Below are 14449 nucleotides of genomic sequence, written 5' to 3'. Positions count from 1 at the left end.
CTGCTGTGACGCAGCCGTCCCCGGCGAGGTGCGGGAAGGGAGCAGGAAGCCCTTCAGCCCCAGGCGGAGCCGGGGTGCGGCAGGCAGCCGTGGCTGCGTGCCACGCCGGAGCCAAAGGGTGCAGCCGCTCTGGGTTAAGCCCCTGTCAACAACCATCCCACAGCAACAAGCGGAAGCAGGAGGGGGCAAAGGACAGGGCAGGAGGCGCGTGTTCACCCTCACCTTTGCGCAGCACCGGCCGCTCGATGCCAGCGAGCCACTGGGCCAGTGGGCACCCGCCTTTGATGGGATGCGATGCATCAAGGGAGGACTTACTCCCGTGAGTAGGAGTAAAGCCAGGAAACAAAGCTGAGACAGAAGAGCAGGACCAGGATGAGCTCTGGCTCCCACAGCCAGCTTAGTCCTGAAGGAACACAGTAGCTGGGGGGGGAAAAGACCCTCCCCCTCCTACCCTTTCTCCGCGTACCCTGCTTTCTGTGCCCTGGGGCGGCCCAGCTCTGGCTGCAGGACACGCCGTGGGGCTGGGGGCCAGCTCCAGGGGGAGCAGGGGGACAGAGGGGCTGGCAGCCAACACCTGCAGGGGTGCGCACGGTTAGGTACTCCTTCCTCCCACCCCTCCCCTGCTCCCGCCAGGTCAGCAACAGCTGCTGTGAAGGAGAGGAGCTCCAGCATCAGGCTAGTTTAAAAAAAAAAAAACCAACCCCCAAAAAAAAACCAACACAAGCTTTTTATTCTTCATGTGCTGCTCACAGTCACAGCCTGGAGACACTGCTCTTGCCAAAGTTATTATGAAACAAATCAAGTCCCAGACTCCTCAGGCCTCGCTCTTCCCCACCCCCAAGAGAGTCAACATTGTACAAAACTCTATTTACAGGGAAAACAGTCAGAAATGGGGAGTCCAAAAAAAACCCCTTGCAATTCCAAAGAAAAAAAACATTCGAGACAAGTGTGACAGTTACGCCCTCCGCACAGCCAGGCTTCCCACTGGCAGCTCCCGGGGCTGGTGGAAGCCCAGAGCTTCTCGCCACTGACTACAAAAAGGAGCCTGGCAATCCTGAGTCACGCCACAGCTGTTTCTTCCTTTACCAAAAAAAGCTGGGAAATTGCAAAACCCGCTTGATCCTACAAAGGCTCAGCTTGATCTGCCCTACAGGGCTTTCGGCGAGGCCAGTGCCAGACACCCTCGGGCTCCCTCATCCTAAAGGGGATGGGGCTGAGGGTCAGTCTGCGCCTTTCCTCGGGCGCTTCCCCAGAGGGAATCTCTCTAGCTGGCAGCTGGAACGTCAGGAGCCTTCACATAAGGAGCGGGATGCGTCGGGAGACCTACTATCCAATACTGCATTTACTGGAGTCGCATTACTTTGAAACATAAACCGAGAGGAGCAAACCAACATTTAAAAAGGGGGGGAGGGGGGAAGCACGCATTCCTCCTCCCAACTGTGCTTGGAAGAGCGTCCGTAGGAGCCCAGCGAGAAGCTCTGCTCCTGCCAGCTGCCGCTCAGAAAGCGTAGCGCGTGCGGATGTCTTCCAGCTTCTTGGACACCTCGGGTGGGGTCCGGTCCAGCTCTTCGGCCACATTTTTCTGTTTGTTAGGCTCCATGGAGTTGAACTGCTCGCACAGGTCCCCATCGATCACATTCTGGAGGGGCAAGGAGGAGAGCATTGAATCGACACAACACAGAGGCACTGAACCCTGCCTAAACGGGGAAAAATGGCAACAAACAGTTTGTTCCCAGGAGCTTCTTAAGCCTGTCCTGGAAACAAGACCATGCTCGGTGACCTCATCTGCTGAATAGCAGCAGTTAGCATCAAATTAATTACTGGCCAGCTTGATTAATGAAGGAGAAACCCAAAAAGCCTGGGTGCAGCTGAAGAATCACACAAGGGAAGGGAAGGCAGACCCGATTCGGGTGCGAGCACTGTGCTGGGAAGGCGGGGGGAGGCTGCAAAAAGATGACTGAAGGGCATCTTTAGTCAGACACGAGACATCTTTGAGATCGCGCACACTGCAAATCAGCCCCAAGCTCGTCAAGAACAAGAACACCCTCTGCGCTTGGACAGCTTCAGCTGCCGGGACTGTTTTCTGACAGATACTACATACGTTACTCTGGTCCCTGCTGGTCACAGCATTTAACAGTTGACAGCTTCGAAGACGGTTCCTCAAAAGCAGAAATAGGCAGGAACAGCCATTTCTTGTGAGATTTCCTTTTTCAATAGGGGGGGGGGGAACAAAACAACCAGGCAACAGCCAGTTTGACCCAGCCACGCAAACAGCTATGTAATGCTGCTCCTCGTGACGGAAAAAGGAGATGCTGCGGCAAGTAGAGAGGCGCAGCAGCAGCACCTCTGGGCTTGGGTCTCAAGGCCAAGCCTCAGAAGGCTCATTACGAGGGTTAAGACTCATTACAAGGGTTAAGAAACCTAAACAGACACGGTACGCAGTGCCGAGTACTGCTCTCCCTGCAGAGTGCTATCCAAGAGTTCGGTTCCCGCCATGTCTGTGGTTTACATTGCCCCAGCTTTCCCCACTGAACAGCAACCGGGACTTGCTTCCGCCAGGCCTCTAAGCCATTCCGTGTCCTGGAGCAAGCCTCTGCACCCCCACGGCCAGCTGAGCCTAAATACTCAGACCTACCTTCACCGGGAAGTAGTAGGAGCGGAAACTGAGATGGTCTCGTCCACAGAGAGGAGGGTGCTCAGATCTTAAGTGCATTTCCACATGCTGGAAGAAGTCGTGATCCTGGGGAGGTTAAGAATTGGTAAGAGAACAGTTTGCTACATGTCAATGCCACCGGCGAGGCAAGATGACACCTGTCAGCCAGCTCCTGCGCTGGCGGAAACACTGCCGTTACCAGGTTCCGCGTGCAGCAGCCAAGGTCACGGTCACCCCCTCTCCACTTCCACCCTGGGAGCACCCACAGCACAGCTCAGCACCCAACTGTGCCACCTCGGCCAGGATCAGCCTCCCAAGAACTGGGGCACAGAGCAGTGGCGCAGCTCTAAGAGTCAATGTCTCTGCATCCGCTGCTCCAGGAGGCCACAGCAAACGGTGCAGAGAGTATTGTCTTCAGGACTTTGTTGATCAGGCACTGAAGCTTCGAGTTTACAGGTGACACAAAGCATGACAAAGGATCCCTCCTCACAGACACTAAGTCACCCAAGAGCTACTCTGGAGCACAAACAGCTTTATAACAGCAGTGCCAACAAGAAAAGCTCGCAAGTCTTCACAGAGCCAACACAGAACGAGGATTTAACAAGCTCCTTCTCTTCCCCTGTGCATCGGATCCTGTCCCACAGCCACAGGCTTTCCTGCAGCCCGTGTTTTCACGCGCTGCAGAGCCCTAGAGCTTCCCTCAAGGGACGCGGCACATCAATACACCGGCTGGGGATGAGCGCACAGAAAGGCAGCAAGTCTGCAGCGTAATGATGGGGTTTGCTTACCTCGTGGGAAGTAAAAGGGACCAAGATTCCTATCCCTCCCGATAAGGTGGTATAGACCAGAGATTCAGAGCCTCCAGGGATCAGCGTGGTCTTCTGTAAGGAAAGCACCGTCTCTCCCACGTGGTAATTCATAATCACTTCAGCCTGAAAAGTCAACCACAGAAGCGTGGGTTTTTTTTCTTTAGCTTATATAAAAGCATCAAAAGGTTTGAGAGAGGAAAGCAGAATAAATTTGGCCACCTGCTAGTTCTGAAACGCCTTTATCTAGAGGAAGTGCCTTCCACCTGTGACCAGATGGCAAAACTCAGCATGCCACCAAATTACCCTCTTGAGCCGGACAAACGGATGCAAGTACCAAGGGAAAGCAGGAAAAGAAAACGACCGTGCTGCCTCAATCAAACATCACTGAATAGGCATCGGCTGTGATTTCAGAAACCGAATTTGGCTCCCAGCGACAGTGAAAACCCATCACCCACAGCACAGTAGATGCGTAGAAGCAGAACCGCCAATACATCTCCTGGACAACACCGCAGCGGACTTGACAGAAAAGCAGCATGATCTTTTCCCACAATAACCGTGTGCTTCCCATGGAGCGTTACCTTCTGTGACGCTCCATTAAGGAGGCCCCTGTCCCAGAGAGCTTTGTTGCCTGTGGGATCCTCATCTACCTCATCGTTGGTGTTGGGAGGCAATCTCACCTGCGTCGAAAGAGGAAGAGCGAGTCAACAATCTGCAGAGAAGCAGCACATTATCTCTGGAGAATCACCGGGGTCTTTGAAAGGCCGCTTTTGCGGACTCTACAAGAATCGCTTTACACTTACAGCAAAATCATCCGTTTGCCCCTCTGACAAAGCCTTTAGAGTTAAATGACAACTGTGTTGTCAAGACTGATGGCCCATCACTCAAAAACACGGGCAGAACTTCATGACCGGCCTCTGCCTGGCCTGGCGCTTGCAGGTCACCCTGGGAGGTATGGTCAAAACGATCTGAAGGTGGTTCCCGCTAAGGAGACAGTTTGATGGATGTGGGGCAGGAAAACCGAAGCGGATTGGTTTGTGTACGTCGGCCAAATCCTGCAGGCGCAGCGTCTGACACTTGCTGAACTCTGCGCTCTAAAGCACCCGAGCACACTTCAGAAAGAGATCAAAGCTCTGGCAGAAAGACCATCTATTCTTTCTTCCTCCCCTGCTGAAATCCAGCCAAGTGGGGAAGTGTCAGCACTGACAAAGCCAACTTTGCGAGGAAGTGACAGAGAAAGCTAAATGCCAGCAGTGAGGTTTAGCCAGGGAAAGTAAAAGTGATAACCCTGGCACAAGTTCTCCTGGGCCCTTTCACAGTCACAAGCTTCGTTTCAAGGCTTATTCACAGCCAGTTTTGGGGCAATTTCAACACAAGTTACTGAATGCTTCAGAAATACGTTTTGTGACCTGCTGATGCTTTAACTCGTTTGCTTTAATTCACAAATCGATAAACTGCAGCCGTCCGCTATGACCACAGCTAGCCACCCTGTAAAAACAAGTGAATGGTACAGGGCGTTGTCGGCAGCTAAGCACAGATTCTCATACTTTTAAGACAAATCATGGATGTTTTAAGGAAAAATATGCCGTGTCCAAAAAGCTCTGCCTTCTCCGAGGCACACTCACCACGCAGATGTTGCCAAATTTGTCTGCTCCAGCCACAGTGTCATAATCCAGGAGAGTTGCTGTAGTGACCCAGCGGGGGTAAGTGTCATCAGCAAAGATGATGAGCTGGTTCTCATTCCTTTTGTAGCGCACCCAGATGAAACTCTCCTGAACGTCTGAAACAATCACTCTGTGCCCAATGGTCTGGATCCCACAGATGTAGTTGGCAATGTGCTTTTGAGAGAGAAAGGACAAAACCTGAGTGCTTCAGGGAAGCGTAACCCATTATCTCTACGCTACTCCAACTGTAACACTACTTCCCCCTGTGACCTACGGCTCGCTCCCCATTTCCCATCATTTCCCTCCAAAACTACCTCTCATTTCTGGCACGCTATAGCCCCAGTCTAAATACGCTGTCCATACAGGGCCCCTGCACCCTGACATCCACCACGCAGCACTCTCAGCTGCTGAACACCAGTAGTGTCCAGAGAACAAGCACTGCTGGTGAGCCTATGAACTGGGATGCCAAGGACAGTCCCGCCAACAGGCATTGCTTCAGCGCCCCCTCACTACTGTGGTCACAAAAGACTCAAGGAAAGCTTCAATTTTTCATGTGAGTCATATTTTAGCGGGGAGGGGAACCAAACTAACCAAACCAAAACAAAAACCACCCCCCTACAGTTTCCCAGTCTGCCTGTGAGCTTGCTGGAGTTCCTTTGTGCAGTAACGAGCAACTGGCGCAGGTTCTGCAGCTTGCACGAGAAAGGAGGAGCAGGCAATTAAGAGTTAGAAAACCATGCTCCGCAATTTCCTAAAATACCAGAGATGGTCCTTCTTGCTGAACATCTACTTCAAGGAGAAAATTCCCTTTTCAAGATTCTGGGGATCTGAAGAGGTGCTCATATGCACCCTTCAACTTCTGTCCCCAGCCTGCTGATCACCTAACCTAAGGACACATTTACAGCAGTTGTCATTTTGTATCTGGGTAAGACCTCTCACATTTGCATCAGACAGCCAAAGGCACGGTCCGTACAGGCTTGTAAAACTCCTGCAGGCTTCCATTAACAGCCTGCGTCGAGCTGGTACAAAAAGGAACCTGCAACACTACCAGCTGAATGGCGACGGGAAAGCGATGCGTGCCTGAGGGTGCAGAGGGGCAGCACAACAGCCCGGTCCAGCCAGAGCTGCCCACACTGCTCTAGATGCACGCACCCAGCACACACCAGCAAGGCACACGCACAGCTCTGAAGTGCAAGTGCAGACACATGTGGGCTGGAGTAGCAGCTGAACCCTTGTTTCACACCTGCTGCAAAGCATCACTCGCTCCAGGTTAACAGCCCCGGTCAAGAACAAAATTATTCTTTAATAAGTACCTTATTCTCACACTTCCGAAGCAGTTTCTTCTTCCCCAGGTCATAAACACGCAAAAGCTTTCCAACTCCAATTAAGACTCTACCTTGGAACGGAGCAATGGCTGCAGGAACTTCCTCCACAGGGGTCTACAGAGGGAAGATGACAACTGTGAGACCCCCATTAACAGGGCTAACCTTACACCAAGTTTCAGAATGGATTCAGCTAACGGTTCGGTCGAAGCTTGTTGGCCTGTGCCAAGGCTTTCAACGCAAAAGGACAACCACAATCTTTTTCTAAAGGAGAGGCAAAAGGTCAGTCCTCTGTAAACCTTTTGACAGCAGCACATACCACACGTGGTGCTAACAGAGCTCTGGGTACTACACAGACAACACACTGCTGTCAGTGTACCTTAACTGAAGTGCAGGACGGCTGTAAGAATCCCACGCTGGGCAGGCAGCAAAGGGATCTCGTTGCCTGGGTTCTTAGTTTTGCTTTAGCCTCAACAAAGATTTTATGCTTTGCCTAAATCCATCCAGATTGTCTGTTTTTTAAAACAAAGGCATGAATCTAATTCAGCCATCTGCCACAGACATTCTGAAGCTGCCATGGAAGAAGCGTTACATCTGAACAATTGGTACACCCATAATTCCAGTAACTCGGACAGGGCTGAAAAATCTCCACTCGGTAATCAATCCAAAAGGATCAGCCACAGCAGAGAATGGGAACATGTAGAGAGCTTCCAGTTACAGCATCCCCAGCGTGGTTGCACTGGCTAAGAGATGTTATTTCACATCATCAGTCCTGCCAACTTCCAAGTGGGTGTTCAGTGGCACCAGAAAAGGCCCTGGTCCAGGACAAAACCCACTCGTTGCATCAGGACCGTAGGAAGTGAATAAGCCGCAACATTCCTTTCCCCGTGCTCATCTGCTCAAATCTCAGCCATGCTGGAAGCACGTGAGAAGGAGAACAGAATTTTGTTTTAACGGAGTTCTGCTGAAACCCTCGCTAAAGCCCCAGAGACCTGTCAAGCAAGCTGGTCACTAGGCGACTAATCATTTCTATAAGCAACCAAAACAGCATCAGAGGAAAGATGACAGCTCACACCAGCTTCATGTGTCCAGCCAAGGACTGAGAGCCTGAGCACCAAGGGCTCACTCAAGTGACCCAAGTATGAATTCACCCTGTAAACAAGTGCTCAGAGCAGCTCTCTGAGCTCATATTCCAAAGAGGAAACGGAGCTGTTTCTCTCCCCTCCCTAACAGGGGCATGAAAAACACTGCTCCTTTCCCATTTACCCAGTTAGATGGGTAAGACCTGAGGCCAAAGGCATGGGACTCTTGGGAGATTTGTGTTCAACTCTCAGCTCTGCAAACGATGCCCCAAGTGATTTGGGAGGAGGCAGCTTATTTTCCCAGAGGCTGCTTCCAGTGTGTAACATCAGCGTGATCCTCTTGCCCAGGATTCATCAAGTACTGCACTATCACTATAGCATTCAGGGTGAGGTAACAGCTATTCCAGTACCGCCTGTAAATGACCCAGTCACCCAAACAGGCCTTTTCACCCCCTCTCACCTTGTGCAGGAACTCCAGCTTCTCACCACTATTCACCAGCTTGTACGTGTAGACAAATCCCCCAGCAACCGAGCGTGGGTTCAGAATGAGGTCCTTGGCGACTCCCACCAGCACGTACCACTCATCACCAGTATTGGAGAACCGGCACACAGCCACACTGGGAATGATAAGACATACGAGGAGATCAGCGTGATCACGACACAAACCAACGCTGCATGTACAAACTGGATTCCCTGACAGCACAACTTGACCTAGCCTGGCAGAGATTTGAGAGCCCACCCTTCTAACACTGACATTTCATTTTCGGAGGTCGTTTTTCCTCCCTGCAGAAATGTTTAACGCAGATTCCTTCATTCTTCCACAATCCCTATATATAAAGATGTGCTCCAGCTGCCACATATGCCCAAAGCATTACTTTTATGCTTTCACAATGCCCAAAGCATTACTTTTATGCTTTCGCAGGCTGGATGCTGCCTAGCAATGTGCAAAGCTCCAGTAGAAGCTGTTTTTCAAAGGCTGCTCCAATCTGGACATGTACATGTAACTTTCCTCATCTTCCAGTGTTATTTCCTGCCCGGTGCCTAGCTCAGCCAGGTTGGGAATCCTGGACAAAAAAGGACAGAATCAGCCTTTTGGACTAGTGTGACCTAACTCCACTTCACCTGCTGAGGCACTTGCTATTCTTCGTGGTTATTGTGTTGGTCTTCCCCTCCAGTCCCTCTGACACTTCCTTTCCATTTCATATAAATACTCAGTTTATCTGGATGAGAAAGGGAAGTGAGAGATAGCAGCACATTCTCTTGTTCCCGGCTCTCTTATCTGCCTTTTACATCCCCATGTTGTTCTTAAAGCACTGGGGTCCAGCAAACATCTGGAACGCCAGCTCTTAGTGTCACATGCAGACAGATCAGGGTGGGAAGGGAAGGAAAGGCAAGACAAAAGCTTTTAAGCATGTGGAAATCACTTCTGGAATTGCAAGCCAGCCTCCTGATAAGACGCTGCATCTGGATTTCAACTCGGTAACAGCTGAGCAAAAGAAGGAAAAAAGTCCACATAAGACTCATCACAAGCAGAGATTCTTGCTGCATCTGGCAATGCTTCTTACCTGAAGGCAGCTTCGTTCTGCTCTAGCTGGACCAGATCTAACGTATTTCCCTGGATGGGGTTCATCACCCTGATAACAGAGGCCCACTGTCCATTCCCGGCCTTGGGAGCACCGAAGATGGACTCGGGAAGATTCTCGTTCAGAAAGGCTGCAGCCATTTCTGCAGCCAACTCCCTCTCATCTTCACCCGCGGCCTCCACCATTTCCTACGGCACATTAAAGGACAGGAGAAAACAACAAAACTCAGTGGGTTTCCTTTCCAGACCTGCTGGATACAGCCTCCCTGTTTCCCCTAAGCCCAGGTATTCCAGGGTAAGGTACTGCTTGTGAAGACACAAAAGCCATCAAATCCCAAAGCTTCGGCCCACCCTGAGCTTACTCCCAAGGGAGCCTCTGCAGCTCAAAGCACAGCAGTGTCAGCTCTGCCCTGCCCAAGGGGCAGTTGTCTGGGGAGCTGTTTCTCCAAATCAACAACTCTGGAAACAGCATTGAGAAGAAAATAACCCACTGAGATCCAAACATCCTCAAACAGTCACAGAAAACCTAGAGAATGGCGTTCCGCAAGCACGATTGTCCTCCAATATGTGGTTCTTAAAGCCTGCCATAATAACATATAAAGAAAGGAGAATTGGGAAGTAGTGTATTCTGCTGAAATTTGTGTTTCGAGGCAGATCTTCGCTCCCTTCAGCCCCTGCATTCACACAGGGCACAGAAACTTGCAGGCAGTGGCAGCTGGGAACTAGTAAGCAGGGAGGATTTCCAGCTGCAGAAGTCATGGATGAGTGTACCTGTCCCCCACTCCAATTACCTCGGCCATTTGCTGCTTCCTCTGGGCCTTGGTGGCTTCAGTGTAAGCGTTGTGGTCCGTCTCAATGATGATCAGGTTGTTGCTCTCCGGGTGAATGACAAATTTTCGGGGGGTGTACTGCAATGGGAAGGCAACCTGGTTGAAGACTGCCCCCAGCTTCTCCAGTGCCAAAATCCTGGGGGACAAAAGATGTGACATGCATTAAACAAAGTTCCAAAAACAACTGTCCAAGAGAACATGACTGGAGTTGAGTTTTGCATCTGTAAAACTGGCTAAATGCTGGAGAGAAGCAGCACCTTTCTTGGGCCAGACAGCAATTAGTTGCAGAGCGGAAGGCAAAACTAGCATCCCACGTGGGAGCTTATGCTGTGGGACAGGTGTGCTGTGCAGCATGGGGTCCTCGACTTGAGGGCTCTCACTGTCCCGGGACATGCTGCGGGTGCCTGTCCCTTTTAGACAGGCTTCTGTGGTACCGAAACAAGTCTATCTCGAGAGGAACAAAGAGCACAGGGAACAGGGAAAGCGGACATTTGGGGAACACATCATCTGAATCTAAACGTGACACAGACACGTAATCAAACGCTCCTCAGAGGCACTCCAGTTAAGAGTACGAAAACTGCAATGCCAAGTGACTTGCCAGCTGAAATGCCAGTTCTTCTGGCATTTGGTGACTAAAAGCCACAAGTCTCCCCAGAAAGAATGACTCCTTTAAAAGCAATGAATGCTGTAATATTTCAATGAGGACAGATATGAAAAAAGTGCCTGTTCAAGTGCATAAAGCAGAGCTCCTGAATTTGTGTTCCCCTATTATTTTCATTTATCTTTTTACCATCTTAGCTGAACTTTAAAAAGGCAACAAATACACCCCTGTCATGCCTCTGATTTCTTAAATCACGTGGCTTATTTTCTGCAAAGTAGCCAATTCAGATCACAAACCACAAGATTCACGCACAACAGGTTCACTTTTATTATAAACTTCCCTCCTAAGGACCAGAGAATTTAAGGATAACTTGAACTACATTTGTTATTTAAAAAAGCTGGAAAATACAATTCAGAGAAGTGCACCCTATTTCTACCCTGTAACTATCCTTGTATTCCATTTGTTTTCTGAAATCCATCCAAGTGGTTCTATCAAATCATTATCCACAATCAAATAACCTCAAAAAAGCCCTTAATTCTTAAGGTAAGTCACTTTACCTCTTTCCTTTTGAATGTCTGGTGAGAATTTGCCACCCCTCCCTCTGCCTGACAAGCCGGCCCAGAAGTGTTTGTTTTCCCCCACCAGTTCTTACCGCAATGTGTTTGTGGAGATGGCTACGATGCCCTCGGGGCACTGCTCAGAAGCAAAACCAGAGGCAAACTCCAGCGTCTCATAAGACAGGGGAGTCAGGTGGAAGCGCGACTGATAGGAATAACTGAGCCAGGAACGGCTTGACATGGCCAGCACCTGGGAAAGACGGGCAACAAATTTATTAGGTCTGGGGATGGAGGCAAACTCACTCCTTGCAATATGAATGGCTGTACGGTGCCAGACTCTTACCAACTAGAACAACCAAATTCCCTTGCGTGGACTCCACCCCGCTCAGAGCATACCTTCAGAGACACTGCTTGCTTTCAAGAGACAGTTTTATCTGGAGGTTGTGTATGGCATGAAGAGGAACTTTAAAGTACAATCAAGACCATGAATACTCAAACTGAGGTGCAATAAAACCTGTTACCTGTAAAAGCCAAGATCAACAAATACTTGCATATCTCCTTTTTTTTTTTTCTTTAAACCATAGCCTGTTCTAAGGGGAACAGGTCTTTAAAAATAAATGTTTACTGCTTTGTCGCAATCCAAATGCCATATCACTCTGAGTGAAATTTACTTAAAATAATCAGTAGTCAATTTCCAATCAAGTTAAGGGAAACAGATGAACTTCTAAACTCTTCAGCTTCATACATTTGGCTAAATCAATTTCAGCCCAACCTTACTTTCTGCCTGGGCAACAAAAGCTGGAATTATGCTGAAACACACAGAGGTTACTCCAAGCCCACCACTGACTGGCCATAACGCAGTATACTTTTTCTCCCCGTATTGTGAGACAAGGAACCAAAACTGGTCTCAAAGTAGAAAAGCGTTGAGGTATTCCACAAGCACTCTCCGCTAGAGCTGCAAAGCACCTCATCTCCAAGCTACAGCTGGCAGACCGGCAGGAGCAAGTTAATGAGATTCACCCAGCGTATCACAACATTAAAGCAGAGCTCAGATCGCCAGATCCAGCCCCCTACGCTGACCGGCAATATTTCTCAACTCTGAAGGTGTCATCCAAAAATGAGTCAAGAAGGGGGTGGCTGATCTCCCCAGTGCCACATCAGAAGGGCTGAAAATGGCACTTCTGATGAAATACATTCTTCCCTCTATGCCAAATCCTGCAAATATTTTCCTTGAACCATGCATAGCCACAGTCTAGCCCCTGGCCGAGCCATTCTCAACAGGCACAGGAGACGACCATCGACTGCATCAAGCAGTCAAGAGGTGAGATTTCTGCATGGGGCTCTTTCCATCCCTGCGTACTAAGGAAGCAAAATGAGATTTTTCAGTGTCTCTGAGCTCAAGAATCTGCTCAGAGCTTTCCAGACGCTGCAAACACAGTCTATGGCTCAGATGAGTCCTAGTTTAAAGAAGGCAGGGCAGCACTACACATTACTTCCTAAGAAGTAAGGGGAATACCAATAAGAACAAGGCTGTGAAAGAACAAGCTGCAAGCCAGGCAGCTCCATAATGAAGTCATTCTACTTCCCACCCTTACCCAGAGGGTCCTGCTGTGCCGCAAGGATGCTTCCCCACCCGGCACATCAATAAGGAAAACCGAGATGCTGCGCCTGGGGACCAGATCCACATCCCTCTGAGAGCTCGCCTCACTTACCGCCTCTTGGCCTTGCATTCGGACTCGGAAGAGTTTCACGGGCCGTGAGCCAAGGTATCTGGTCCTGGTATCGGAAAGATCGCCAGTAACAGGATCCAGGACAGTTCGCAGCAGCACACCATTCTTGACATCAGCAAACCAAAAAGTTAGATCAAGATTACAGATAAGAAATAACTAGCTACAGCCACTATTCAAAAAAGAGAGGCAATTTCTGAAGTATTAGGTGTTTGTTTTCCTAGCTCCTGGTACAATTCTCTTCTACAACCACACTGTATCTAAATTTGCTCTTATTATTAAAAGGCATAGCTCCTGCACACTCCTGTGGGGCAGAAAGGAATTACTGTAAAACAAACAAACCACCATCATGCCCCCCCCCACCCCTAAAAAAAAACCCACCAAAAAACAGACCAAGAAGTTTGGTGCATCACATAAGCCATGAAAAACCTGAAGGTCAATTTCACATCCTAACCCTTCCTGGTACAAAGCATTTATCCAAAAAAACTCACGCTGCTTAAAAAGAGCTTGCATTCTGACAAACTCGAGGCATGTGAAAGAACCTAGACTGCTCTGATTATTTTTACATGTTGAATTGTCAAAACAACATTTTTTGGTCAAAGATCAGAGAGTCAGTACTGGATGCAACAAAAAGCTGTGCAACAGCAGAGTTATTAGAGCAGAGCCTGTGGTTGTGGGCAGTTACTTCTTTGATACTCTGCCCTACAGGCAGTTGTTAAAGAACTGCCCAACAACATTTCACCCAGAATTTTTTTTTTTTTTTTTTAAACATGCCCTGTTTCTGGAAGGGGAAAAGCACAATTTGTCCTACATGAAATCTGCTTTTTGATTAGGCTTAAGCCTAGGAACGTATGAGGAAACTTGCACCTCTACTAAGTCACACAGTGAATTCCCCAGTCCCAGCTGTTAAGAGTGTTGTAAGAAAGAGTCAGATTTTGTGTTGTGCTGCACAACAACAAGGCTATTACAGCAAGCCATCTCTCAAGCAAACGGTCACCATGAAACGCCTGTCAGAACCAGGCGGGCACCTCTCACCTGCAGTCCAATGTTCAGGTAAAGAAAGCCAATGGAGCCCCTCTCCCCCAGCTCGTCCTGCTTCTCTGTGCCACCCATCTCCACAATGCACAGCGACTCGGGCTGGGCAGGAAGGGCCTGCATACTCAGCGGCTGTAAGCAATCCTGTGGGGGACAGAAAAGAGGTACCACGCCAGTCAGCGAGGCTTGGCACAGCAAGAGGGGATTCAAGCTCCAGCTAAGGAGCTTAAAGATGCCCTTTTAAGTCTCCAAAAAGAAGTATTCAGCACAGGAAAAAAAAAAAAAATAAGAAAAAAAGTCACAATAGACTCTGGCTCTGTGGATTTTGGCAAGCAGGAGTGGTAGCAGCCCTGGGGTTTGGAGAAGATAAACTGGATCCTTCCAAACTGTTCTAGCACAGTTTGCAGCTATTTAGCATGGAGAGCCCTGAGCAAAGTTTATGTTACTTCAGTCATCCTTTGAACACTCAATCTGTTGCTGGTAGAGGAATGACAATGCCCCTTTGCTGCTGACCTTCTTGCAGAATAAGCCTGTTTTACTACAGGTATAAACAGTGAGATAGGAGAAAAAAAAAAAAAAAAAACAAAACA

General features: G+C 49.2%; 1 protein-coding gene across 2 annotated transcripts in view; it reads right to left on the bottom strand.

The window, feature by feature from the left end:
- Positions 1-708: 708 nt before the first annotated feature.
- The window catches only part of SF3B3 (splicing factor 3b subunit 3), a 30823-nt gene continuing 17082 nt past the window's right edge, over positions 709-14449 (bottom strand). For both annotated transcript variants that reach the window (XM_082489405.1, XM_082489406.1), the window contains exons 15-26: positions 13860-14003; positions 12810-12932; positions 11193-11347; positions 9901-10075; positions 9093-9298; positions 7988-8144; positions 6437-6562; positions 5085-5297; positions 4041-4139; positions 3442-3585; positions 2636-2740; positions 709-1639 (exon numbers count right to left, since the gene is read on the bottom strand). In XM_082489405.1, the coding sequence (XP_082345531.1) occupies positions 1499-1639; positions 2636-2740; positions 3442-3585; positions 4041-4139; positions 5085-5297; positions 6437-6562; positions 7988-8144; positions 9093-9298; positions 9901-10075; positions 11193-11347; positions 12810-12932; positions 13860-14003 (1788 nt within the window). In that variant the 3' untranslated portion in view covers positions 709-1498. The remainder of the gene's footprint in view (positions 1640-2635; positions 2741-3441; positions 3586-4040; positions 4140-5084; positions 5298-6436; positions 6563-7987; positions 8145-9092; positions 9299-9900; positions 10076-11192; positions 11348-12809; positions 12933-13859; positions 14004-14449) is intronic.

Source organism: Vanellus vanellus (genome assembly GCF_965231255.1).
Source record: "Vanellus vanellus genome assembly, chromosome: 12".
Classification (NCBI taxonomy): domain Eukaryota; kingdom Metazoa; phylum Chordata; class Aves; order Charadriiformes; family Charadriidae; genus Vanellus; species Vanellus vanellus.
This window is presented reverse-complemented; position numbering and strand designations above follow the sequence as displayed.